At 38.1% G+C, this 27,998-nt stretch overlaps 2 protein-coding genes across 5 annotated transcripts in view; one reads left to right on the forward strand and one right to left on the reverse strand.

The window, feature by feature from the left end:
* Positions 1–27,998, reverse strand: part of CNBP (CCHC-type zinc finger nucleic acid binding protein) — a 549,700-nt gene that overhangs the window by 189,927 nt on the left and 331,775 nt on the right. The window lies entirely within an intron of this gene.
* On the forward strand, positions 84–27,977 carry TAMM41 (TAM41 mitochondrial translocator assembly and maintenance homolog). 3 transcript variants are annotated; one of them, XM_026724326.2, is made up of 8 exons: positions 84–306; positions 1,179–1,358; positions 2,052–2,144; positions 7,229–7,379; positions 10,328–10,473; positions 13,120–13,285; positions 16,003–16,065; positions 23,228–27,977. In XM_026724326.2, exons 1-8 carry the CDS (start codon positions 178–180, stop codon positions 23,299–23,301), a joined length of 1,002 nt encoding a protein of 333 aa, XP_026580111.1. In that variant the 5' UTR covers positions 84–177; the 3' UTR covers positions 23,302–27,977. The 3 variants fall into 3 exon arrangements, with proteins under 3 accessions (XP_026580111.1, XP_087780076.1, XP_087780077.1); XM_087923950.1 differs by lacking the exon at positions 23,228–27,977 and adding an exon at positions 16,836–18,401; XM_087923951.1 differs by having other exon boundaries at positions 184–306; positions 1,207–1,358.

The following is a 27,998-nucleotide window of genomic DNA, read 5'->3' on the forward strand; positions in this document are numbered from 1 at the left end:
GGCGCTGTGGTTTTAGACAGCCTCCGTCATCTACTTGTCGGTTGTTCTTCCCCCATCACCAACAACCTTTTCTCCGGAGCTACTGGCGAGGCGAAGCTTCCGCCCGGGCTGACCCCCGTGCCGGTTTGGAAGAAGGCGCCGAGCACGAATTCCGGGAGCGCCTTCTTGCTTGCTCGCATGGCTTTTCCGAGCTCGACCCTGAAGTTCCGCAGGATCCTGGCTCACTTCCCTCAAGAGCTCAGCTTAGCCTTCGCTTATGGCTCCGGGGTCTTCCAACAAGCGGGGTCTTCTACCGCCGTAACGGAGGTGAGCCGGGGCGGGGGCCTAAAGCCCTTGTGCCCACCCTTCACCACTGAGCTATTTTGCCCACCTTGTATATCTATTCGTGTTACCCTTGGAAAGAGAGGAGCGGACCTGTTTCTGAAGCATGATTTGGACGTACTTGGATGAGCGCTAGTATTCCAGAGAGATGGCCAATCCTGTGTTTACACAGGAAGTTGGCTTAAATCGGGAAAGACTAAATTGAGTTCTATCACCAGCGAAGCATATTACAGATTTTCTAACACTGAGGTTCATGTGCCATCATTTTTATTTTTACTGCTTTAGCCTAGTGACAAGGCTTCCAGTGATTCCTGCCTGGGACACCTGTCCACTGCATTAATCAGAAGTTCCCTCAGGTTTTTATGTATAGATATACAGATAGATACATAGATATAGATATAGATACATATATCGATACACACACACACACACACACACACACACACACACACACACACAGTAGTGCTAGCCCATTATAGCTGAAGATGGCAACTATTCATGATTTTCTAGATTTATGAAAGGAGTTATATAGATAATGCAGGGAACTGCATTGAATTGAGTTTCTTGTTCCAATCTTCCTCAAAGGGGAAAAGGGGTGGGGCTTAGGGTTCCTACAAACTATTTTACTTGCTCTGTTAATCTGACAACCTAATGACAAACGTCTTTCCGTCTTTCCTGCCTCACACCGGAAGATAGAGCTGTCCAAGTAACATTCTCCATCATGTCTCACACACTTCTTGGAGGAGCTAAAAATGAGATTGGTGCTTAAGACCCCCTGAAATTACATTTGGATGTTAGCAGATGAGTTGTGGATTTTGCCAACTAGAGAAGTCAGTGTACCTTCTTCTCCTTTGCAGAACAATATGCTGGATTTTGTATTTGCAGTTGATGATTCTACAACATGGCATGCAATGAACCTGTCAAAAAATCGGAGCCATTATTCCTGCCTAAAATATTTTGGAACCAAGTCAATATGCAGCATCCAAAACTATGGAGCAGGGATTTACTACAATACATTGGTGCCTTGTAATGGGAGGGTAAGTCCTGTTTACACCTTAAGAAAAATGCAAAATTATTTCGAATTTGTCTGATTTTTATCATCTTTCTCCAGTGTTGTAATGCTGTTAGAAGGCAATATATTCACTGAATTTTAAAATTAATCAGATTTTAGAGATATTCTGATCTGATATTTTATTAATGAAATGTTTATTCTAATTAAACTTTTAATGAATACATTCTTTTTTTTTAATTTACTGAGGGTTTCAAAACCAGTCACAGGAACATAGCAACCTTCTTAGGAAGTCTTACAGAATAAGGCAGGGGTGTCAAACTGGTGGCCCGTGGTCTGGATGCATCACGCACAGGCCATGCCCACCTCAGCTCCGCAAAGACAAAAACCTTCCCGATGCATCCTGATACATCATGTAATGTGATGAAGTTTGACACCCATGGAATAAGGGAAGAGAAAAAAAATCTGAGTTCAAGGGTATATAGCAGAATAAAAAGAAATTGCCACCTTAATCAAAATTTCCTGGGGAAAAAGGTTCCTGCTCTGTACTATGTGTTGCTTTTCAGAAAAATGACCTGCAAAATTAGATGAAAATCTGATTTTCTTAAAAAGGTCAGAATAATAAGACTTCTGGCATTTTTAACTTTTCAATGTTTGATTTAGGTAGAGCTAAACCTATCTCAAAATTAAATTTGTCTAATTTAGCTTTCTTTTCTGCCAGGTTATAAAATATGGTGTCATAAGTACTGATGCTTTAATTGAAGATTTGTTGCGATGGAAGACACTTTATGTAGCTGGACGTCTACAAAAGCCGGTACTACTACTGCTTATTTGTTTAAAATTACAAATGAAAAAAATATAGTAGGTAGCACTGACTGTAATAATATGGTAATTGAATGGTGAAAATAAGTGGTGGCCGTGAGTCATAATGGTATTGTCTAGACTGCTAACATTTAAAAGTATCTGATGTTTACGTTGCTACTACATTTGATCTAAAGGCCTTACATGATTTGTTTTTATTCCAAATGGAGGATTAACTTGTCCTCTGTTGTTTTGAAGAGATGGCTATACAATCCCATTTTGTATTGTCTCTCTTGCCCTCCTGCTCCCCAGCCCCCAAAACTGGAAAACCCTCCATTGATTAAGCATTCCTTAAAGGAGTCTGAAAATGCTGCAGGCTTGTTTCCAGATCCAAATGGGGAGGGTGTATTGGCATGGTTTCAAAACAAGAGTGTTCAGTTCATGCCCATTGGTTTTTATTCCAAAAGTTCTTTTATAATTGAGCAAATTACCCAGTGTGCTGGGGTGAGGGCTAAGCAAGAGGTGCATTTTGGAACTGAAGAGAACAGAAGTGGTTTTTTTTTTTTTTTCCCAGAAGCACTGACCAGCTCCATTCCAATAGATGGCAGGCTATTATTATTTGCTCTTCTGTTCTTCATGTAACATTAAAGCTATCCATGGTTTTGCACAACATGCTAAGTCAAGGTAAACAGTATGAGACAATTGCAATATCTCTAACAACTGTATACCAGCAATGCAAACCCTGACTCTAGAAGAAACATGTGACAGGGTGTTGAATAGGATAAGTGTGATCGCTTCATATTTGCAATGGTTGTGCTAGAATATGTGGCTGTAGCTCATTGTACAGAAATATACGCTATTTAAACATTTGTTTTCTTATGTTTTCACGAGTATTTATATGTATGGTATACCCGATACCATATATTTAGGTATACCCGAAGAAACCTAAATACCATACATATTTAAACATTTTATATATCTTATATAATGTTGATGATAGTAAATACAACAGAATTCAACTTAGATGCCCATCACAATAAATTATTCTGAGCGGCCACAAGATGGAAGCAAAGTTAAGATTAAAAAAAAAAAGACAACCAGTTTGATTTAAGATACATTTAGTAATAATTTAATAGTACATTGATATGAAAAAGGGATCCATTTGGAGTTGAATCTTGATTTTGGGCATCTCTGAATTTCCATTTGATTTGTGTTATATTGTAAATTTACCTGCTGTGTAGCATTTTCTCACTCTATTACACAAAATTTTTCCAAGGCACCAAACTGAGAAAGAAAGGTTCTAAAAGCTTTGGAATATGTCCCTTAATATTTGTTAAGACAGAATAAGCCAAAAATTACATATTGGCCTTAGAAGAGGCTCTACAGTGTAGGACAGGGGTGTCAAACTGGCAGCATTACATTGCCATCACATAATGTTTCACAACGTTTTTTTCCCCTTCGTGGGGGTGGGCGTGGCCTATGTATGACTCTTCTAGCCCACTGGTCACCTGTTTGACACCCCTGGTGTAGAGTCTTTATTCCTAATTGGTCATTGTGACATTCTTAAAAAAAACTTAATGTTCATCTTTTCATGTGGGAACTAGACTAAACTGCAATCAAATGTAGCCACTTTTTCTGTTAAGTTCTTACAGGATTTTGCTTCAAATGCATTCAGTTGCTCTTGCTAATTACTCCCTTGAAAACTTTGTCAAATGTGTTAACTTTTAACATGCAAGGTGATTAGTGATTAGTGGTTCCATATAGCCATATCACAGCATATGAAATGTTTTGATTCATGAGGTTGCACTGTATTAGCAAAATATGTTTCATTTGTGTTTATTTAGCTTTTCTGATAATTTGTCAACTGTTTGAGTAGACACTTGTTCGTTCAGGTAGAGATTGTACACAAGTAGGTCTCTAGCATTTACAATGAAACCAATGGTACTTAATAACAAGTTTTATATGGAACTACTTTATTTTAACGATTTAAAATGAGATGTACTAGATGTAATGGTTGCCACATGGATATTTAGAGTTTTCCTTTTTTTTCCTTTTGGAAAAATAATGCAAATGCTATGTGGGTTTTCTTTGAGGTTTTGTCAATTTTTTTTCATCACTTGAATGTTAAAGCCTTTCTATTGGTAGGGGCTTTTAAAAACATTTCTTTCTGATTAACAGCAGATACAGATTTATATGCTATGTAAAGACAAGTCCTTTATGCATATCTAACACTGATTCTTAGCAGCTGCATAGCTAGACCTATTCCAGGAAGTCCCCAACCTGAATTTTCATCTTTGGCAGACTCTCTTTAGATTCCTCCTTAGCAGCTTTTTAAATTTCATTCCAAGGTTCATTGGTTCCCTGTGTTCAGGATTTCAAAGCAATTCTTGATGTAATCATTGACAATAGTGGGAAAATGCTGAAAATCATCTTGTGGAACTGGTTGGTTCTCATCTTCTGCATTAGCTTAACTTGGAAGTTGCATATGAGGAGGTGGTGAATTGTTTCACAGTAGGCTCCTTGTCTTTGCTTTATAGTTTATCTGGAGCAACAGCTATAAACCCATATCTAACAGGACTAATTCTCAGAGTAAAACTTCAGTTTATTCCAAAAGTTTATGATCTGACACCAAGCTGGACCTCTAATTAATTTATCCCTCCTACACAAAGTGTACATTGAAGCACATCAAGCATGGCCTTGTGGAATTCGGATTATGTTTTCTTTTAAAGCAGGGGTGTCAAACACAAGGCCTGTGGGCTGGATCTGACCTGCAAGGTTAAATCCGGCCTGCGGGGTTGGGCTGGAACTTTCAAAGGACTGGCCCGCAGTGCCTCTGGTAGCTAAAATGGGCCACATGTGGCCCCTCTGCGCCTTGGTTTCACCCTCCATGGACTCCTGCAGCACTCTGCTGGCTGAAAAACGGGCCCCCAAAGCCCCCAAAATGGTCCATGCGGCCTGTTTTCGACCAGCAGAGTGCTGCTGGAGGCCATGGGCAAAAATGAGATACGGGGGGGGCACTTGCAGAGTCCCCCCTGCGCCTCGTTTTTCCTCCAAAATTCATTCCAAAGGTTGGTGATTTAGTTGTTTTGTTTCATTTTTAGTTAGGATAACACTGGCCACAGCTAAAGTTACAAACCATATAAAAATATAAAACAAATCCTTCAAGCTTTTTCAAATGTGGGCACATTCAGAAATTAACCTAAACACGATGAGACGTTTGGTGCTTCTACAAATATTCTCTTGAAATGCAACTATAGTCCAAGGCAAGTTCAAGGTCAGAGTGCTACCTTTCTTTATTCCCCCACCACCACTTAATGCTGCCCGGTGAATTTGCTTTCCTAGCAAGTAACACAGTTATTCTCCATAGCAGTTAATTTACGATTTGTTTACTTGATTATTCAACGGGCTGTGTAATTTAGTCATTGGAAACAGTTAGCAAAGCAGCTGGGTTCCCCTGTACTCCAAGATTGTGTTCTCAGCCGCTTGCAGTTCCACAGGATGGTACTGATTTCCTCCCCCCTCCTTTTGGGGAGGGAATGCTTGTTTGCAAAATTAGGCTTTCAAAAACAGGCTAGAGAGCAAATTGAAAACATGTGTTCTAGGAGCCTCTCCCAGGACCAGTTTACCTTTAACAACTCAGATGGTTCAAATTTTATGTAACTAACAAAAACCACACTTCAGATGCATGGAGAGATAATGGAAAAATAATGATATTGGATGCCCCACAGGTTCATTTTGAGTCTCCAGGGTTGCATTTAGAGAGAGAAAGAGAGAGAGAGAGAGAGTGGTGTGTGTGTGTGTATCTTCAGTTGTGAGGTTCTGGATACAATCACGCCTCTGTCATGGAATTAGTGATGTTTGTGTGCTTTCTGCATGTTTGCAAAACTGAACTCTATCACAAAATATTGTTTTATTCAGTCAAGTTCCAGCTGTCTCCTTCACTCATCTTGTAGATTTTTTTTTTCATTTGAGCAAATGGTGATGATGTTAGAGGCAATACTTGTTCTTTCAACGTATTGAGTCAGATCTAGTAAAAGAAGTCTTCTTCAATGAACACACATAACAAGATTGTACACATTTTTTTCTGTTTGAAGCTGCCTCAGGAGATGTGTGTTAAAACAGAAATGGCAAAGTTCTTTGAAAAAAAGCTTTGAAAAACATAAATTGGAGTGTGGGGTCTTATGCTGCTGTAGATTTTTCTATATCATTTCATAAAGTCTTAACATTTTCTTGATTTCAAAGACCATTATCATTGTGGCTGTGTTTCATAGATCTTTTGTTCCCACCTTTTAATTAAGCTAAGGAAAGCATTTTGCCTTCAGGATGAAGGCCTGTTTATGTTTGCTTCAATTTCTGAAGATATCCCTTAAACAAACTTTGGAGCAGGGGGTGTCAAACTCGTGGCCTGCGGGCCGGACGTGTCCTGCCCAGTTTAGCAAAGGGGGGGGACGTGATGTCACCGTGATGACACAAATTTGACATCCCTGCTTTAGAGCAAGGGTCGCCAACCTTTTGGACCTCGGGGACCACCAAACTCATAATTTTAAATCCCGCAGACCGGAGACCCTGGGAAAATCCCCCAAAAAGTCTGCAGGGAAATTCCCCACCCTGTTTCCTACCAATAGATCATTCTTTATTTGGGATTGCAGGATATCGTCTCCAGCTTCATTCTCGGGTGGGTGGTGGGGAGAGATTTTTGGCTTCGTGCAAGGAACGCAGCAGAAGCAGCAGAAGTCTTTCTTTCTCTCCCCCAAACTCTGCCGGAAATGAGTCTTTGTGAGACTTGTCGCACCAGCACAGCCTCTTGGAGCAAGATGCCTTGCAGGGTCCCAAAGACTCATTTCTGGTGGAGTTTTGGGGAGAGAAAGCCTGGTGTACCCGCGGGACATGTGGGTGATGCAGACTTGTGTTCCCATGCAGCCTGGATTAATTGCTTCGGGGGATGCTTTGGGGTGACATTTCTCTGTGGACCACCAAAATTTTCTCACGGACCACCAGTAGGCCCGGCCCACTGGGTGGCAACCACTGCTGTAGAGGATTGTTCTAATGAAATGGCTTGTTGATTATTTGATGACCAAATTTTCCAACTGATTACAGGTGAAAATTCTGGCTCAGAATGAGAATGTTAAGCTGCAAGAGGCCCTGACCAGTAATTTGAAGAGTGCTGTCATGGCAGCCTTTCTCATGTTGCCTGAAAGTTTCTCTGAAGAGGATCTTTATATGAAGATCGCTGGATTGTCATATTGTGGTGAGTATGGCTTTTAAATTGTTTAATAATTGATTTTTTTTTTAAAGAAAGTAACTGTTAATGAAAGATGTGCACCAACTTTATTTATGGTTGGCTCAGCATTTAACAGACTATTAGGAAGAAATGCTCTGGATTTTACATATGTACAGCTTAAAATTATTTTCAATTCTATTCACTCAGTTGGATACTCGTTTGGCACTTTTCCTTGCATTTGCTCTTAGGTTTTTTGGATGTTTTTGTAGTCCTTCGCTGTTTGCCTACATTCTCTACAACTTTTTTTTCCCTTTCTATGCATTAACGTATTACTATATCTTTCTCACCTCCTTTCTTCATCATCCTCTAACATGCATATCTTTCTTCATTCACAGATTCTGGAAAATGATGCTTCAGCATTTTCCATATTTCCCATTAATGTAACTTGTCACACTTCTGTAATCTTCTGTAACATCCTTTTTATTCTCTTCCAAGCAGTTTCCACATCTTTTTTGCTGTCCATTTTCCATTCTGAAAATGCAGACGTCAGGGTTCCAAGTAATAAATCCATTGCGAGCAAAAACTCCGAGGCAGGTGAATTCCTCAAAGAATAGCTTTATTGGAAATATCATATTGGCACATATCTGGTGAAAACCAACTCTGAAGGGCCCCTTGGTTTTCACATAATCAAAAGTAAAAGTAAGTTTTTCCCTCAACCTCAAACAATCAGTCACTCCCTTTCTCGGCCAGGTGTGAGAATGTCCGAGGAGAAAGTCTTGAGAAAGTTTTTTATTTTGACTACAGAAGCCCAGCTATCTCTAATCTCTCCTCCCTATCCTTTGCTCCACTGTGGCAACACTGAAGCTCCAAGATGGGTCCATTCAGGTGAGCTTCAGGGTTGACCTTAGGACTCATCTTCTTCCTTCTTGCAAGCTGCCTACTTTTACAAGAACCAAAGAATAGAGGCTGAATTGTGAGAGATCCAGACTTAAAATGAGGACTTTCCTGATGTGAGAGTTTTTAAGTAGTGGAATGGCCTGCCTCCTAAATTTGTAGTTTCTCAAGAAAAATTAAACAGTCTTTGTCCAGAAAGCTATGAGGATTCTTGGGCTGGTCAGGAGGTTGGATAGATGACCTTCAAAATCTCTTCCAACTCTATGATTTTTGATTCTTCCCGTTTTTCTCTTCTTTCTTGTCTATTTTCCCCCCAAATCCACTACTAAATAAGATGGTATCGCGCATTCAAAATGCCCTTTTAGCCTATACTGCTTCTGTCAGTTTATATTTTTATAAATTATCAGGTTCTTTGTACTTTTAAATTCTTTGCTTTAACATATGTACATTTACAAATGGACATATACTTAAATTATATATTCAAAACAGATGTTTATCACATCCGTTTTGTTCTTAGAGCTCAGACTGTTCTCACTTATGCATTTATGTGGCTTAACAGACTAATTTTTCTCCATTACATTTATTCTGAATATTGCACAATTTCCCTCAAACTCATCACTGATTCTTTCATTATCCTTAATTATCAGAACTTAACACAAGATTATTGCCAGCATATGGGTTCCTTCCTTCATACACAACCACCGAAGTCCAAATGTTTTCTGTCATTCATTGTAGCCCAGTCTACACCTTGGCTTCCCTGCAGGGTTTCATTGGCTGTAATGTGACATTTGCCACATGTATCGTTTGCTGCTAATAATAAGGACAAGTTGGGCATATTGCCAGTGTGCACTGCACAGCCATAGCCCATTTTTGCATTTGGCCTGCTTTTATTTCCTACAAGTGAGTGTCTCTGGAGGCTTTCAGCTGAATATCTTATTGCCTGCATCCTATCAGCTAGAAAGCACCCATATTATTTTATTTCTTAGATATTTTCATATGCGATTTTCTGCTTAAATCAGATGTACAAATTTTTGTTCAATGTAATACATTTGGGTGTTAAAGGGAGTACTATACAATGGAAGCTTAATTCAATAATCCAGGAATTGCAAAGAAAGATAAAAGATGCAGCTCTTGCACTCAAAACTAAGGAATATATTATGTTGGCATGTTGGGGGTGAGGGAGACCTTCAAGCCTTCTTTAGGATTTATTTCCATCAAATCAGGCAGATGACTTTGTTTCAGGAGAGGTCAAGGCACATCCTGCTGGCTGACACAAATTGCAGTTCAAACTGTGTGTTTAAGAGGAAAATGGCATAGGCATTCTGATAAGATCAGCTTGCCCCAAACCTCCATGTGTGTTGGACCACAGCCCCCAACATCCCCAGGCCACGTACATGAGCTGTGTGGGAAGGACAGCAGTTAAAATCTAATGCCTCTGGAGGAGAGCCTGCCAGGTGTCATGGGAATGTGGTCTTTCTTTTTATCACATAGGTCGACTCACCATTACTTTTCCAATTGGCAAGGCTCTCCTGAGGAATTCTAATGCAATTAATATTCTGCCTGCAGTTTCCTAAACTGCATTTTTTAAATAAAAGGAGCTCTTACTATGTTTGATGGACTTTTTAAAAATAGATATGTGAGCTAAATTCTGCTTATAGGTGTTCCAAAGCCACAGTGCGAGATTCACAACTTAGTGATTTTAAGTGGAATCTTCTGGCTCAAGGACATGTATTTGCTATATTTTCTTTGCTATGTATCATTAGTGCAGTGTATATTTTGCAGTGCACATTTTCACTGTTTCTGTAGTGAAGGGATGGGTAACTATGGCCCCTTTATGACTTGGGGACTTCAACTCCCATAATTCCTGAGCCAGCATGCCTGGCTCAGGAATTCTGGAAGTTGAAGTCCCCAAGTCATGAAGGAGCCATAGTTCCCTACCCCTGCTTTGGTGTAATAATTGCTAAGAAAAGACTTAAGTCTCAGTTTGCAGCTAGTATTAGAAATCTTATTAATTGTAAGGCAAACTACATTTCTATAAACAGGTTGCCTATATAAATATTGATAATCTGACTTTGCTTCAGGCGATTTCAGAATGCTTATTGGAGAAGATAAATCAAAGGTTATGAACATAGTGAAACCAAACATGATACATTTTCAGAAGCTCTATAGCCATATTTTGCAAGATAGCCCTCAAGTGGTATACAAGCATCAGCTGGGCAAGTTAGAGGTAAGCAGGTCAATATTGCAAGCTTTTTTTTAAAGTAAACTATTTTGAGTAGCGTGATATGTTAAATAATAAGCTATCCAGCCTGGCATATCCAGGTGGCTTGATTACTTAAGGTATCTGGAAAAGTAAGGCGTTATCTTACTTTAGAAATGTCATTCTGTCAATCTAAATTTTGTTGTATTCAAGAGCGTCATCTTTGATGTCATAGTTAAAGGTATTGAGCTAGAAAAGTAGACCAAGGGTTCTATCAGGGGACTTTGGGGCAATCATTCTGCCCCAGCCCTTGGAAGAAAACTAGCAAAACACGTCCCAAAAACTTTGTGCAGTTGTCCAGGTAGTTGATAGGAGTCAAGCCTGACTCTAGACATACATACAGAAACATGTATTAATAAATGCCATTTTGTTATATTCTGCTTTATATTGGGTGGATGCAAGGGGGGGATCCGACAGGGTTAACTACCAGTTCAGTGATTTACGAGGTTCGTTGATTTACGATGTGCTTCCCTGCACACTGAGTGCAGAGAAGCAACCTTTGAAAAAGCCCTTTTTTCCTGCTTTTTAAACTGCAGCTGTGCCTCTCATGGCAGCTGAAGTTGAAAAAGCAGGAAATAAAGGTCAGGTAAGACCCCAGGTGGGCAGGTGGGCAAAAACATCAGCAGACAGACAGAACCGGTTCTATGTTTGCTGCTCTTCAGAGCTACCATTCTACAGAGGTGGACAGAACCGGTAGAATCCCACCCCTGGGTGGATGAATCCTGGTTTAATTTACAGTAGTTTTCAGGAAAAATGATTAATCCATATAAGCAATGAGGATAATGTATTTGGTAAAGATTTATAACAAATTATCCAAAGACTAAACAAACCAAATTTCATATAGCAAAAGTTAACTTTTCAGATAAATCATGTTTCATGAATTAATTAATTATTGGACCAATCTCATTTGGAAACATTTTTCTGCTGTAAATGAGAACTGTGTGGTGATATTTAGCAACTTGATGATTCTGTTGGAGATTATAAATGATAGAAAATAGAATATAATTATTAGCTCAAAATTGGAAAAAAAACCTCTGCCTGAATTAAAAATGTTTAAACCAGTCTTTGAAGACATATTTATATACTGACCAAGGCTATCTGCTTAAGATTTAAGATTTTCCTTCCTTTACAGTCTCTTCATTTATCCTGTATTATATCTTTTTCTCTGCCTACTCAGAGGTTCTAGGTTTGTAGATAACCATGTAGGTGGGTGACTTCTGAAAGGATTGAGGTGATGCACCCATCCTGGCCCTTTTCTCAACAACTTTCAATACCATCAACCATGGTATGCCTCTAGACCATCTGAGGTGATTAGAAATGGGGGCCATTTTGAAGTGGTTCTCCTCCTTCCATGCCTATTACCAGGAAATGTTTGTGGGAAAGAAAGATTGGCTTTTATGGGGGGTTCTCCAGGCTCCAGTCTGTCTCCTCTCCAAGATAAGATCTACATGAAACTATTGGATGGAGGCATTAGGTCCAGTATGATATTGTTACATATGTCTACTCCATGGTGCGCAAGTGATGCTATTCAGGTGTTTGCTCACTGGAGGCTAGAAGAGTCTGGAAGGGCAGAAACCAGATAGAAAGTGCACATTCCATGTCCCTTTCTTTCATAAGTTGTCATCTGGTACTACTCATCCCACCTAACACTTTTGTATAGTCTTCCATCTGAAGTTCAACTCTCCTTATTCTTTTAGCCTTTTGGAAGGCCATGAAGACTTGGCTGCTCCTCCAAGCATAGCACTAGAATGGGGTTGAGCCAGTAATATGGGTGATTCTAGCAGTGAGACTTTCATATGTACAGAAATGGAAAGACTTACATATTTCCACAATGGAAAGACTGGTGAAGTTAATGGATTTGGCAGAGATGATGGCAAAACTGACCGCTTTGATTAAATAAAAGACTTTGCCTAGGTTTGTATCTACTTGGAAACCACTTTTGGACTTTTTGCTTGAAAGTGAAAGAGATGAAAGTTTAACTGTGGGATTTGATAGAACTGATTATGATTATAGAAGTATTATGTATTATAGCTAATGTCAGAACAATGTTATTTTATGCTAGTATCTATACTGAAGAAAGTCAAAGTTACCCTTTTCTATATTTTTTTCTCTTTTTCTGTAAACCCAATTTTGTTTCTTACCCACTTTTTCCTTTTTTTGTTTTCTTGTATTTTATCTTTTGTTAAAATTTAAAAGCCTTATAAAAATTTCATGGGTGATTCTGATGCCTTGTTGGGAAGAGTAGGAAGTGTTGCAGTATAGATTCATTGAGTGAGATAGGTAGCCATATAAGTTCTTTAAATAAGTAAATTTCTGAATGTAAACAACCCAGGTCCAGTCTAGTATTTAAAACATTTGTAAGTGCCAATGAAGATCAAAATGCAGATACAATTTTGAGTCAAATCAGTCCGCTCTACTGGGCTAGATGTACTCATATTCATTGATGCTTTCCCTTCTGCATTAACCAGTTTCTGTGCCCTTTTATGGATGAATGGACCATGAAGGAAAGTCAGTGCACATAACCGCCAGGAACTGGCAACTTGGTTTCTGATGGGGCTGCTAATTTTCTATGTTGTTAAAGCAAGCTGTGTCTGCTCCTTTTTTAATCTTTAGATAGATAAAAGTCCAGAAGGTCAGTTTGCACAACTGATGGCTTTACCAAGCACCCTGCAGCAAAAAATAACTTATCTCAAGGATTCTCCAGGGAAGAACAGAGATGTGGAAGAAATTTTATTACAAGTCGCCCATGACCCTGACTGTAGATTTGTGGTACACCAAGGTAGGCTTTAATGATAATTCATTTGCAGAAGAGAATATTTTAGAATCAATCTTGTATATAGTAGTTTCAGAATCCATAGTGTTTAAGTATATGTGGCTAGAAATGAGCAGTGGTATCAAAGCTGATGATGTAATTGATACTTTTTGTGTCAGCCCATTTTAGAATCTATAAAGACTAATTCAAAATGCTATGTTCTTACGCCAAAGCTTTAGTCATGCCTAACAAGCTTCTCTCAGTATATTTGTCCAACAATTTCTACTTGCGGATTCTCTCTTTCAGGTAATTTGGCTCACAAACCACTTACCATGGAACATGCAGAACTATCACTGGGTGTGTCCCATTCATTGGTTGCACCATTCATTCAGTCTTAGCCAATAGCCACCTGAATAAACTATAGCTCCTCAGGCAGAACTTGTGGATTGAACCTGGGAGCTGGTTGTGTCCAATGATGTATTTAGAAATTCCAGCTCTGTGCCTGGGGGTGGGAGTTATGAACATACTGAATGATCTCACTTGGTCTATTAAATTGCACAAAATGATTACCATATTAATGTTGTTATGATAAGTCCAAATACACCACAGCATAAAAGTACACACATCCTTATTTTTGGCACCATGTTGGTTTCTGTAGAGACCTGGGTTTGGTAGCTCTTTTATTGTTTAAAAAAAATCCCTATTTCAAATGATTTGGCTCAAAAGCCAATTGCCATAAAATATGAAGAACTATCATTGGATGTTGGGTCTTAGCCAATAACCTATAAGCTCCTCAGGGCTGAATTTGAGACTGACCTTGGGATTTAGTTATGTCCAGGGATGGATTTAGAAATTCCAGCTCTCAGCCTGAATTTCCCACTATCTTAAATGCTACAACCATGGTGTTTGCAAAGTGGGATATTATACAAAACAGCCATAGTTGTCAGGAAAGTTACTCTGGAAAGGTTGCCAGCATACCATCTAGTCTGGTTATGCTGTATTAAATGAGTTTCAATTAATATAGGGCAAAGAGATGGGCAGTTTGCTTGGAAAATTTAATCAGCTGTCTGCCCCTTTGCTCTCTTGACTAATTAGATTAATTAAATTATAATTAGTTTCAGCTGAAGGGGATTTCTGGGTGGGTCCTGCAGGTAATTGCTGCCAGTTTGGCAGCAATGGCCCCCAGTTTTCCTGACTGAGACATACCTTAAGAAATATTTACTTGATCCTGATGACTATCACAGCATTCATCCAGTCACACATGCCTCCTTTGGGAGAAAAGTGTTCAGTGTAAGGTGTTTGAAGATTCTCAATCATACAGAACATGGTTTCCCCAAAGGTGCTTTTTCTAAAATGCAACTGGACTTCTTTTTCTTTGAAACATTTTATTTCAGTTCAGAACTGAAGAAGTGAAACATTTTCAAAGAAAAAAATCAACAAAAGTCCAGTTGCCTTTTGGAAAAAATTCTTTTGTGTCAGTTTCAGGGTTCTTAAATGAACCTTCATGGACCCTTTTCGGAAAGGGACTTAGCACCAAAATCATTGCTGTGCTACTCTGCTTTTTCTGCCTTTCTGGGTAACTTTGGCATAAAGGCCACTGTCATTAGATTGCCTGTATGTTGGAATTGGGAGGTGTTGTCATTTGGAATTCTAAAATAAAACAGTAAATACATTCAGGGATTAAGCACAGTGTAGTCAAAATAGAGAAGCTAGTCAAACCAAGCTGCAGTGGTCCAGATGTGTGATTTGAACCAGCATTCAAGGAAAGCAAAGACAACAACCCTTCACTGGGTCAATGGATAGCATTTTATACAATTCAAGCCTAGCTGGTGTATATGACTCTTCTTTAGAATGCAGAGCTCCTTGGGAACAATAGTAGCTCCTGAGCAGACCACTGTTCCCACAAGATTCTTCCCCACAACCCTGTCCTTTCATGTTTTTCTGCCTTTCATTATGCTATCTACTGCAGGTGCTGTTGTGGGCTTGGGTGGTTAGATGAGCTAATCTTGTTTGGAGTCAACGGAAACAGGTCCAGACCTGCAGGTTGTTAGTTCTTCTCTAATCTTGTACTTGGCTGTTTGAATTTAGCAGTTTTCACTGCCACTTTTGCCTCTTACTTCTTTTTTCTGACAATGAGCCACCTGAGTGGGCCAGGTGAGAGCAATTTTAGCTGGTAAAGGGCAATGTGTTCATATTAAGGAAGGTGAGGCATATTGATTTTTATGAGGCAACTTGACCAGAGCTAGCAGACGTGGACTATAACAATCCCAAAGGCCTCTGGGTGACCAAAGAGATTTTTTTCTAATTCTTTGCTGCTTTATAGTGTTTTTAGCCAGATACTACTCTAGAATCTCTTAGGGAAGAACATGTCTTGTAATATTTCAGATTAATAACAAGATATGGTTAATAGCAAATAGTCATGATTGGCTGCAGGGAAAACTTGAATTTTATTTGTGAAGATCACTTCATTACCCAGAACAGAAAATTTGAATGTTCATGTATTACAATATTATATAATACATATTAAAAACGTTGGAGTAAACATGTGAATCTTGCCAACAAAATAAAAATATGTAGTATTTGGTGGGATAATCACCCGGTTATTCGGCCAAGTGTGCATTAATCTGCTTTTGGAATAATATTTAATGTTTAAAACCCCTTTTTAAAAATAATCTCAAGAGTAACATCTGACTTCGTTTATCTTCTCCCTCCTTCCATGCCTCCTCCCCCTTCCCCCTTCCCAGGTATTTCAAGAATTGTGGGATTGTCCACCTTAATTCAGAGTGCTAAAACCATCCTAACAGCTGGTAAGAACTTGTGTGCAGTGTTTTTCAAGACAAATCTTGTACTCAAACATACAAAAGGTTTTTTTTTTTTGCAAACGGAAAATGAAACATGAATAAAAATAATTTACAATGGGGAACATTGATTTAAATTGTTTAAGATACTAATACTGTGACTAAATTGCTTTCTGCACCTTCCAAACCTAGCTAGTTCTTACCTGCCATTGAGAGCCCCCATTCTAACCTCTCAATTTTGGGGTCTTTCTCTTTCTCTCTGCTGACAAAGCTGCTACATGTTGTTGAACTATTGAAAAACAATTCTGTACGTTAAGGTGATAGGTTGTATGAGTTCATGAGTTATTAAGCTGGGCACTGCATGAGCTAATAAACTGTAGTTCTAAAAAGTACTTCAAGTACACTTAACTCATAGTTTTAATTGCAGTGATTTTACTTTGCTTTGTTTTTTGCTTTGCTTTGTTGATGTGGGTTTTTCAAACCTTTAGATAGAACACACCTAAAACTGCAAAACTTTATGATGGGAGCTATGTTTATTAGAGCAATGAAAGTAATGTTTCAACAATTTATGGGAGTAAAACCACATATTGCTGTCACTGTGACATATGTTCCTAGTATAATGTGGGCAAAATTAAAAAAAAACATTTTACAAAGTTTTCTTAAAATCTAGGCTTTTAGAAAAATGTCTACCAAGACTGGAATCATTTCCAATCCTTTGCAGAGACTGAGTTTGAAACTTATATTATTTTTTAATCACAAAACTGCAATAACTTTCCCAGATGTAGCTTTTTCCATGGAATGTGAAGTTAGAGCTTCCCACAAGGAGAATGGGGTCTGCTGCCAATAACACAGTTGCAATTTTACATTTTCCCCCCTCTGTAATGGGTAAGACAATTTCATTTAACATCAGACCCCTGAGCTATTTCCTAGTCACTAGCAATAACTGATAGCAAGTAAGATATAATGGCCATATATCAAGAGGTAAGCCAGTTTACATCTTACTAGGAGGGTGAGATGACTGGAAAAGCAAGACATGGCATTGCTTTATCTAGAAATGTTAAAAATATAGCCCTGCTTTGAGAAGGATACTTAATATCAAGGGCTTCAATGTTTTCAGTGTTATATTTTTGTTGGGATAACATATTTTTCTTTCCTCACTGTATGTCCATGTAAGAGTTAGTTTTTTCCATGTGTTCCACTATTGCCCTTAATTATATCAACAAAGAAAGGAAGCATATAAAAATGAGGATGTTCTGCTTTTTTATTGCTTTGGTTCCTGGTTTAGGAATATTATGAAACCTTTTTGTCAAGTTTCTAATAGTCTGCAGTGCTTTCTGCAACAAACTGATTTCAGTTGAGATAATTCTTTCCATGTCTGCCACTTCGGCCAGTTGCTAGAACCTGCATAATGGAGCATTAGCCCCGTGGTCAAAACTTGTTAATTGGTAGGAATCCCTGTATAACCTGACTCTGAATGAGTTAACTCATTCTGTTTTACTGATAAGTTGAATGGCCTCTCTGCATCAGTGCAATGGCTGTAGCAGTGCAGCAGATGTTTTAAGATATAAGCCCAATTAAGTTTGACTGTTGTGTGGGTGTTTTTCATATATTTTGCTGTGAACAGAGATACCGGTTTAACCACTTAACCATCCTTCTCTTGTTACAGCTGTAATTCTTCTAATGAGGCTTTGAACTAGCACAGACCTGCATGACTATTATTTTTCATGCTACGTTATCCACCCATCTCCTACACCCCTTTTCCTCTTTCCCACACAGGCTTTATTCAGATTTTAATGGCAGCAGGCTTTAGGCAGTATCTTTAGGCCAGACATTACGTTAGTAATTTGCCTTTCACCCCTCTAGTCTCACCGCTACCATCATCTCAGCAGGATTCTGAATATGGTTGGTAATTAGATCCTGCTAGGCTGTAAATGTTAAATGTTGCTGAGCTGCCATGCAGCAGTTATTTCTTTCAGTCAAATACCTGGATCTATAACACCTGAGTCATCACCTGTGGAAGTACAGGTAAAATGGTCCTTGCTAAGTTCTGCAGCACATACAGACCATCCAGGGTTTATTATGTAGTTGGCAGGTTCTGTTTCTAAACATTGGTAAAGAATACAAAGGCCTTCAGCCATCTAACATGATTTCATCTTGTGGAGCCCATGTGGTTTAAAACTAGCTTGAGCCCTATTTTTTATTTTTTTATTTTTGCTTACTTTTGGAGGCCCTGTTTATCTCTTCAAGAAAAAGAAAGTCGGTATATGTTTTTTTTTAAATCTGTGACAAGACTTTGGGTCTGGTTTCTATTAGAAATGGCACCATCCATGGATTTATTTTTCTTCTTGGTTTTATGGCATATAAAATATTTGCAATTTAGATGTCTGAAATATTTGCAGTTTAGATGTTTCAAAAAAAGAATACATTTGGCAAACTTATGTGAAATAAAATAAGCTTTCTTATATTTGCATTAATGATCCTGTGTCAGGTATAGCTTTTTGTGGAAAGCATACATTCCTATGGATCTTGAGTATGAGTGTGGGATCAAGGAGTTAGAAGGAGGAGAAATGGACAGATGTGTATTTATAAATACACACACAGAGTGTATCTCTTTCTGTCTCTAAACACACACACACACACACACACACACACCACACAGAGAGAGTTATATAGAGAAAGACAGAATCATTTCTTCTCTAATACTGCTGCTATATTCGGGATAACATCAGAAGCAACCTTGTTTAGACTTTTTCTTTTATTTATTAAATTTGTTTGCCACTGGATCACATTTGCTAAGTGTCACTCTTGTACATCAGGTCTGTGGCCTCTCCCATTTTATGAAAGAGATTCTACAAAAGTACTTCAGAAGTATCCACCCAAAGGTATTGAGGATGCCACATGTCTAATATCCTTCTTCTCTTCTGAAAGATGGAGTTCTCCTCTCCCTGAGTTCTGAGGCTGGGTGTCCTCTTCCCTAAATAACAATTCAGATGAAGAAGTCATAGTATTTGAATGAAAAGAATGGAATTAGCTGAACTGTCATGACAAATTTCAGCATAATACAATTTAAATTACATAATGTGTCATATAAAGTATTGGATAAAATATGTTGTTTTGTATATTTCTCTTAGCACTAGAAGTTACAAAATAATTTATTATATTCTTCAGTTTTGAAAAGCTTTCTGGTGGCCAAAACCCATGATAGCCTATTCGTGCATAAGGCAAAGGATGTCTCTATATGACAGATGGCCTTCAGTTCTACCTGAAATGGAAACCTTCCATAAGATATATTTTGAGCTGACCAAATGCATATCAGTAGCTGCATCAACATCAGGAAAAAAATTACCTGCCAGTCCTGCTGCACTTCATTAATTGAGAAGAGGGTTTATTTGAAATTTCTAAAAGGTGCCTCTAATGTGCTTGATTTCCTTGAGGGGATTCCTGAAGAGTTTATAATATTTACTTACAAATATACTGGTTGAACAGGCAGGGTTAGCTCCTAAAATAACATTGGTTCCAACAGCACACAGGCTAGAGGCTTCCAGAGACTGCAAACTCTAGGCATTCTCTCAACATCTAAATCTGTAATGTATGTCCCACCTGGATGAGGGAAAGCTTAGACACCTGGAGAAGTTGTGTAGTCTTGCATGGTTCATCTGTCCTTGGACAGATAATTTTTGAGAAAACATACACAGGAAGATACTGTACCACCTTTTTAAAGAATGCCATAAAAATCCAGGACCCTTAAGCTATATAAACTACTGCATTTTTAGAGTATAAGATGCACCTAGCTTTTGAGGAGGAAAACAAGGGGAGAAAAACCTGCCTCTGCCTCCCAGCAATTTGCCTCCTTGCAGCAAACAGCCTGGTCAGCTACACACAGCCTGATTTAGCATGAGCAGCTGATTGGTAGTTGGATCGGCCTCCTGGAATACCACAGATCATCTGTTCCATGCTGCGGGTGCTGGCACCATCCATCGGCGTTGCCAACTATTGCTGCTTCCACGTGCCCCATTTTCAGCCTCTGAGTGTTTCATTTTTGGTCCATTCTGCCGCCTTCACCTATCCCCGCTGGCTGGAATGGGCGGAAAACTGGATGCGTGGAGGCCAAAAATGGGGCACACAGAGGCAGCGATAGGTGGCAGTGGTGATGGGTGGCGACAGCGCTGAAGGGTGACAGTGATCCCTGCAGCCTGAAACAGCTGATCGTTGGTATGCCAGGAGGCTGATTCAACTGCCAATGCTAAATTGTGTTAAATCAGGTTGTACTGAAGCTGACCAGACTGTTTGCTGCAAGGAGGCAAATTGCTGGGAGGTAGAAGCCGAAGGGTGGGGGCTGGTGGGTGGGCGGGGCTTCAGCAGTGTTCACTATAAGACGTATAGACATTTACACCCACTTTTTGGGGTGGAAGTGCGTCTCATAGTCTGAAAAATATAGTATATTAGGCTAGTAAGATTCTAGATTCTTTTTCATCACATAAGCAAAATAACACTGATTTTGTCTGCAGATTTATACATGTATGGTTGTTTGGCTATAATTCACATTTCTAAATCCATTTGTAACAGTACAACGTACATGGTGATAGCCATAGGGAGAAAAGTTCACTACCTTGGAACTAAACACTGCAACAAGGTTTTAATGAAATATTGTACTTCAGAGTGTTCTTGATTAGCATGTAAGTCAACTACTGTAGTTATGTCTTCTTCCATAGTGTTCTGTTTCATTTTTGCCTTTTTTCAACATTGCCCTCTTAAAACATGCAGTTCTCCTTGTGACTTTCAATTTGTTTTATTTCTCAATTGTATTTTTTGTTCTCAAATAATCTTTATTTTTCCTTTATACACAGATGATGTGCCAAGATATTTGCTAGTTGTATATAGGACTTCTTTATTTTGTGAGGGTGGGGGAGGAGAGAGGGAGGGAGGGAAAGAGAGGGAGAGGGATATGCATTAATGCATAGAATCAGTTATTCCCCAACTTCCATTTTGCTGAACTAAAAATTCAAGGTTCTCTCCCCATTTGTACTAGCCAATATTGGGAGTTATCATTTACAAGCATCTAAAAAGGCACACTTTCCCTTTTTGAGAATTATATAATTATATAGGCGGTGTAGCTTTGGGTACGTGGAACTTCTAGTTCTAGGACTTTATTGTCTTTAGCGCTGGATGAGGTTGTATCCCAGATAGACCTGGTATACAGTTTGGGGTTCTGCTTGAGGAATGGTTTGACTGTCATGCTAGAACCTTTGTGCAACTTTGTGTTGTGTGCCAGTTGTGCCCTTTCCTGAATCGAGAGTCCCTGTGCTCAGTCATTCAAGCCCTGGTCATCTCACACTTGAACTTCAATGCACTCTACCTGGAGCTAATCTTGGAGTATCTGGAAGCTTCGGCTGGTGCAGAACCCAGCTGCGTGGGCAGTTCTTGTGGCCACTAGTGTGGCCCACGTTACACCACTGTTTTGCGAACTGCACTGGCTGCCAGTTTGCTTTTGGGTCTAATTCAAGATGGTGATTCACCTTTAAAGCGGTTCATGGCATGAGTCCAGGCTGTCTGAGGAATCATTTCACCCCATGCTGGCTAAAGGGGCATGCTGTGTACCTTATCTGCCAAGGAATTTTGGCTGGTGGGGTCCAGAAGAGCTTTTTCTGTCATAGAGCCCAGACAAGAGTGCATCCACTCTTTCAACCTTCCAAAAGGGCTTGAGGACATGGTTGATCCAACTGGCCTGGGCCCCAACATGGTGTGGCATTTAGGAAGTGACTAATGGATTAGATAGCACTCCATCTTCTCTCCTTGCACACTTTACTTCCTCCCTCTCTTCTTGTTAAATTTTATTCTAACTGAATTTTAAATATAAATTTTAAATTCAAGATCTCTATTGTTTTAATATTTTATATTGCATTATAATTGAATGATGAGTCACGTAGAGTCACTGTTGTTGTCAAGTAAAGAGAGTCAAGTTATTGTTGTCTTAGTAAAGAGGTCCCCAGATGGTCAAATACTGAAATGTATTTCAGACCCCAGATGTGCTTAGAACATTAGTTATTCAAGTCAAAATGGAGGGCATGAACAAAAGTGAATAGAAATGCAAATAAGTCATGGGATAATTAAAGGTCAAAACTTATTCATGTCCATAGGGACAGCCTTCCTGGGGTATGGACAGGATCTGCTTTCCATTGTGCTTGCTTGACATTCATTTTAATAAATATTACTTTGCTTCAAGTGAACAAAATATTCTGTATTACATGCATATAACAAGCATTAAAGGCACATAATAAATGAAGCAACCACTGTTTGTAAGGTTATACGGAAGTGAAAATAGAAATCAGACTGCTATATTAGACTTAGATGTACCCTCAAAGGATGGGGGATTGGTTTCATTTACATAGAGTGGGAATAGCAGTAAGTTTAAGAAGTGATGAAATGTAAAACTAAGAAAGAACTACTTTGACAATTGTGTGCACATATGCTATATAATTGCATCATAACACAAAAAGATTGACTAAAATCTTGAACATTTGCCTTCTCCTCCTCTGGAGTCTGGACTCACAAGAGACAGCAGGGTAAACTAACTTTTTCAGAAATGTATTGGGGACTACTTTAATAGATAAATCAATAAGTCTTGTCAAATAGGCTAGAGTTAACCATGAAATGGTAGGGTGATTTATCAGGTAATAAAAAAACCTCCTGGGTAATTGACTAAACTTATTCTTTGGCTTCCTAAGGCATAAATTGATATTGACAGAGAACAAGAATCAAGAGTGATCATGGAAAAGGAAAGCAGTTTATTTAATGTCACATAAAATTCTTTAATATTTATTAATGCTAATAATACAAATAATGAAAAGCTGTCATCAAACTAATAATCATTTATAATAATTTGTAACAGCAATTAAACCAAAAAAGCTACTTCGTGAATCTTAAATTAAGAATTTCTTAATTTGTATTTGAATAGTAAAAGAAAAGAGTCCCAGCAGTTTTGAATGGGAAAAAGTGTTTCATATCTTTAACTGCTTTAATCAATTACCACAACAAATTCTCTAATGAATTTATGCTGCAGTGCCCTCAGCAGCTGATAGGTTACATTGCAAAGTTTATGAATGTAGGGTGTTGAATTCTATCCCATTTAAATTTTCCATCCGTTATTTACATAATATTTCTTAATTTAAAGGGATGAAAAAGTCATTGATCTACAGCATGAAGAAGATGTACAAGATGTCAAAGGGATGGTTCAGAAAATCATGACATCTATGAAGTTTGAAAAACCTGATCTTCTCATATTAGTTTATCTTTTGCATCACTCTGGAAGACAAAGCATCTTTAGTTTGGAGAAACTGTTGTATTATTTATTTTCAGACAACTTTTCAGAGAAGAGAACAGATTAAGATGGAATCCGTTTTTTATCTGCTTCTTTGAAGACTATTTGGAATGATTTTTCCACAGTCAGCTTATTTTACACGTGTTGTACATGTAATATCTTCGAAACATCCCTGTTTCCAAGGCCTTATATTCTTGAGATGTTTTTTTAATCACATATGCTTTGAGTTCTGTCATCCTTCTGTTTTTCCATCATTTACTTTACCAAGAACTTATAATGGTCTTGTCCTATAACTTAAGAAACATTGAATAGCAATGTGTTAAATTCTTTTGCTTGTGGCACACCTATTGTGTAGAGCTGCATATCAAGTAACTTTGAGAAAGGTCAGACATGCGCTTTCCAGGCACAGTTGACATCACAGCCAAATATTGGTAAGTAGGTCATATTTCAAAACAAGGTCTGGTTATTGTTGAATTCCTGGGAGACAGATATATATATATATATATACCTAACATAAAATCAAAGAACAATATTTTCCATCATGTTTTAGGTTGCTTTTTTTCCTTAACACCCAAAGCTTCAACTACTGGATCTTAAAGGAAAGCTGCTGAATTGGTTTTCTAAAATATAAGGCATTGGACTAAGAGGAAGTTTTATCCGCCTTTAACACTTTCTCTCTTAACTCAAGGAAAAAGGCAAGGGCAAAACACTTCCAAAAACATGTTGCCAGGAAAATCACAGAAACTAGTGCATGTTATTATTAGGAGTCAAGACAAATTCAATGCTATAAAAGAGGGGGGAGAAGAGGGGAAAGTCATGTAATTATTATATTAAAAGAGGGGTTTGAATTATGAAATTGATCCTCAATACATCTTCTAAAGTGAGCATATTAGAATGATTTGGGGTTAAGAGAGGCGACATATAAATGTCGTAAATATAAATAAATAAAATTCCTTAACCCATTCCCTAGTGCAACTCAATTTTAAGTTGATGTAATAAGAGAAATCATAAGCCACAATCGCAGAAATGAGGAATATTTTAGAAATATTTGGCAATAGAAACAAGCATTTCTGTGTGTATGTAGAACACTTGTCACAGATACATTCACAACATTTTAATATGATTTCATCAGTTATAGAATCTAATTCCTGATTAGTTTAGGGTCATGAATATGATGGGTTCTCAAAAGTTTTAAAACTTGAACTGTCCAGTATTATCATATGCCCCAAGGCCTAATTTTAAAGAACAGTTAATGTTAAATATCTGTATGGAAGAGTTCATAAAAATGAGATGCACACTAAACAATTTCTCTACTAACGTTTTCTAATGTAATTTAAGAAGCTCTATTCTGACAGGATGTGTGCCTATTGCATGCTAAGCAATGCAATAGCTGTAGCCCGAGAACTCCTTTGAATAATCTTTGTTTAAAAAAATGTAAGACATAGACTATGCCACTGATTTCAGTCAAATGGAATTAACAACGCCAGATGATAGCAATACAACCAGCCTTGAAACATGAATGTGTGAGTATGTTTAAAGTGGGGGTGGGTTTGGGTTTATTTAGTTATGGGTGACCCCCAAATATTAACTTGGGAAAAAGCTGCTGCACTAAAACTGAATAGCTGCTATTAAGTTGAATAGTCTGGACTGAGGAATAGTATCATTTACTACAAAGTAGCTCCCTCTTGTGTGAATCAGTTATTTAGTTTAAGGGGCGATCTGTGTAAAGTGAATATGAAAACTGTATGCTAATAAAAAAGTTTTCTGTTCCTGACACTATGAGAAGCCATTTAAATCTAAATGTTTTAAGGAAGGAAAAAGCCTGTAGTTGACCCCTATTAGGAAGGCAATGAAGGGGATAGATGTCAAAGGTTACACAGTTGGAAACGGAATCCATATGATGAACTAGCTGGAACTGCTTATTCACTTAAACAGAGTTTAGTATTTTTTTAACTGAAAATACAACTAAAACTACTAGAATAGGCTAATCTTGTTTTTTTCTGCACATTTATTTATTAAAAATAAATATAAATTAAAAACATTCCTATGGTTATATTCTATTTAAAAGATATTTAACAATAAAGCAATGATGAATGATAAGCCCCCTGCCTTGTTCCCAACCTTGAATGGTTGACCAGTGGATACAAATGATACACAACAAATAAAAACCCATATTTTTGTTACTCTCTAATTTGACCTAGTATATACAGTTATGTAGGACGTGATGGCTCAGTGGCTAAGACGCTGACCTTGTTGATCAGAAAGGTTGGCAGTTCGGTTCGAATCCCTAGCATCGCGTAATGGAGTGAGCTCTCATTACTTGTCCCAGCTTCTGCCAACCTAGCAGTTGAAAAGCATGTAAAAATGCAAGTAGAAAAATAGGGGCCACTTTTGGAGGGAAGGTAACAGTGTTCCGTGTGCCTTCAGCATTTAGTCATGCCAGCCACATGACCACGTAGATGTCTTTGGACAGCACTGGCTCTTCGGCTTTGTAACGGAGATGAGCACCATCCCCTAGAGTTGGAAACAACTAGCATGTATGTGCAAGGGGAACTTTTACCTTTATATACAGATATACCTTGGCACTCAACTGTTTCTTTTCCTGGTGATTGTTTTTCTCCCAGTAGTTGCAAGGAAGTAAGTACTGATGTTGGCAGCTTCGTGACTCACTATTTCTTCCAGCTAAAATAATGGGTCAAGTGAATAAGTCACATGATTGTCTCGTGGCTTACCCCACTGGTTTTAGTATTTGGAGCATCTTCCAGAATGGATTACCGACAAAGGTCAAGGTACCACTGTAGTATATTTTGGAAGATTGAATATACCATATAGAAACCTCCTCTTTCCTAAATTTTAACTTTTACAAAATGCCAGTTCCCTTAAAACTATTGAGTTAATGGTTTTTGTACCATAATTTTCAAACTGACAAATTTGGAGAGGGACATTGGCTCATCGTATGCCTTTGTAAAAATTGTTATTATGCCATTTAGAATGTAATCAATAACTTATTGTGCTGTATATAGATGTGCTGAAGAAGAGTAACATTTTGTTTCAAACTCAGCACAAGCCATTGTATCTTCAATTGATTGCAGTTTAACAAAAACAATAAATTGTGTTCTAGGATTCAGAGAAAGTGTAAAGGGCAAGGGAGGGGAGGGGATATCAAAAATGTGTGATGAAACCCCACCTTCTTTTTAGGTATAAATGGTGCTGTGGGAATCCTGAAGTGTTTCTTATAGAATGAAAAGATTCCAACAACACATACTCTCCACTGTCTGTTTGCCCATAGATCTTGCCAATTCTTTCTTCTCCCTGCCTCTTATCAGGGAGAGATGCCTTTATCCCCATCTAGAAGAAACAATCCTGGGAACACTAGGCATGGACAACATGAAACCAGCTGTTCCATGTCCAGAGCAAATTTTGTGTGGAACATTTTGCACATTCCTACAGCTTACATATTCAGTTGGAAATGCAAGGCAACCTAGTTGCTGTGCCAAGGGGAATTTGCAATAGTTTATAAATAGATTTTTATTTTAGAAGTGTGAACAGATACATATATAAAATCACATTTGTATATTTTTATATCCAAGCATACTTGGAGTTCACATACCTATTTTCATGGCATAGGCAGCCAATGTAGGGCTGCAAGCAAATACACATATCCAGTCATAAAGACAGAAAGGTTTCCCTAAGCTGCCGCTTTGGAATAGATTATTGTCATGAAAAATATGGCTTAAAAGTAACTTGATTAGGTCTGTGAACCTGGAGGCTGACCTCTACATCTTAGTAAAGACGTAGTTATAAGCACAGCAGAGAGAAGGAGACAGAAGATAAGCACAGTGCAATAGCTAATTAAGCATTTGATGTGCAGCAGATGTTCTGTACAGTTGTTAAAATCCTAAAAGCAATGGAATTACAGGTGTTTTTATTATGTAGCTTGAATGCAGCTTTAATTACCTATGTAAAGCAGGGGCTGTAACCTCCAAATTTATAATGTGGAAAGTTTATTCCAATTTTTAATGCCTTTGAAATACTGCAACCACTGCACAATAATTTTTTTAAGTGTCAGAGCTTAAGAAAGATTTTATTCTCTAACTAGGATGATCTTGAAAACCTTCCTGTTTTCCTACCTTCCTTCTGGGTGTTATAGCACTTCAATCTGTTCAGGTTTTGGTACGGTGCCCAGAATGAATCATGAGCTAAAATTGTCTGTTTTGAATTTCTCCTACTATTCTTAATGGAAATCACTCTGTAGCATAAAAAAAAAATCATTCAGAGAAAATGTATTTCTTTATAAAGAAATGTACATATAAGATTTTTGAAATAAATATATTTTTCAATAATGTATGTGATTGGTTGTATTGAAATTTTTCAAAATATGGAAATTAACAGTGTTTAATACTGTATGCTTTTTTTTACAATCCTTATTGCTAAATATATCCTAATTCATGTCATGCACTTGTTAAAAACCTGTGTTGATCATGCTGATGTAAAGTAGTGCTTTCATTTTATTGTTTTGCTGGATTTCCTCTCCTAAATTTAATATAGTATACAATATAGTACTGTGAATCTTCCACAGTAAACTGAACGTGTTATGATTGTTTCACATTATCAGTCTGCATGG

Source organism: Pseudonaja textilis, chromosome 2, assembly GCF_049901715.1.
Source record: "Pseudonaja textilis isolate UNSWEBS1 chromosome 2, rPseTex1.2, whole genome shotgun sequence".
NCBI classification, from domain to species: domain Eukaryota; kingdom Metazoa; phylum Chordata; class Lepidosauria; order Squamata; family Elapidae; genus Pseudonaja; species Pseudonaja textilis.

Excerpts from the sequence above, each read along its gene's own strand:
- TAMM41 (XM_026724326.2), top strand. The coding sequence starts at position 178 with ATGGCTTTTCCGAGCTCGACCCTGAAGTTCCGCAGGATCCTGGCTCAC. Across the intron at positions 307-1,178 it reads CTTCTACCGCCGTAACGGAG|AACAATATGCTGGATTTTGT; the intron begins GTGAGCCGGGGC and ends TCTCCTTTGCAG. Across the intron at positions 16,066-23,227 it reads TAAAACCATCCTAACAGCTG|GGATGAAAAAGTCATTGATC; the intron begins GTAAGAACTTGT and ends CTTAATTTAAAG.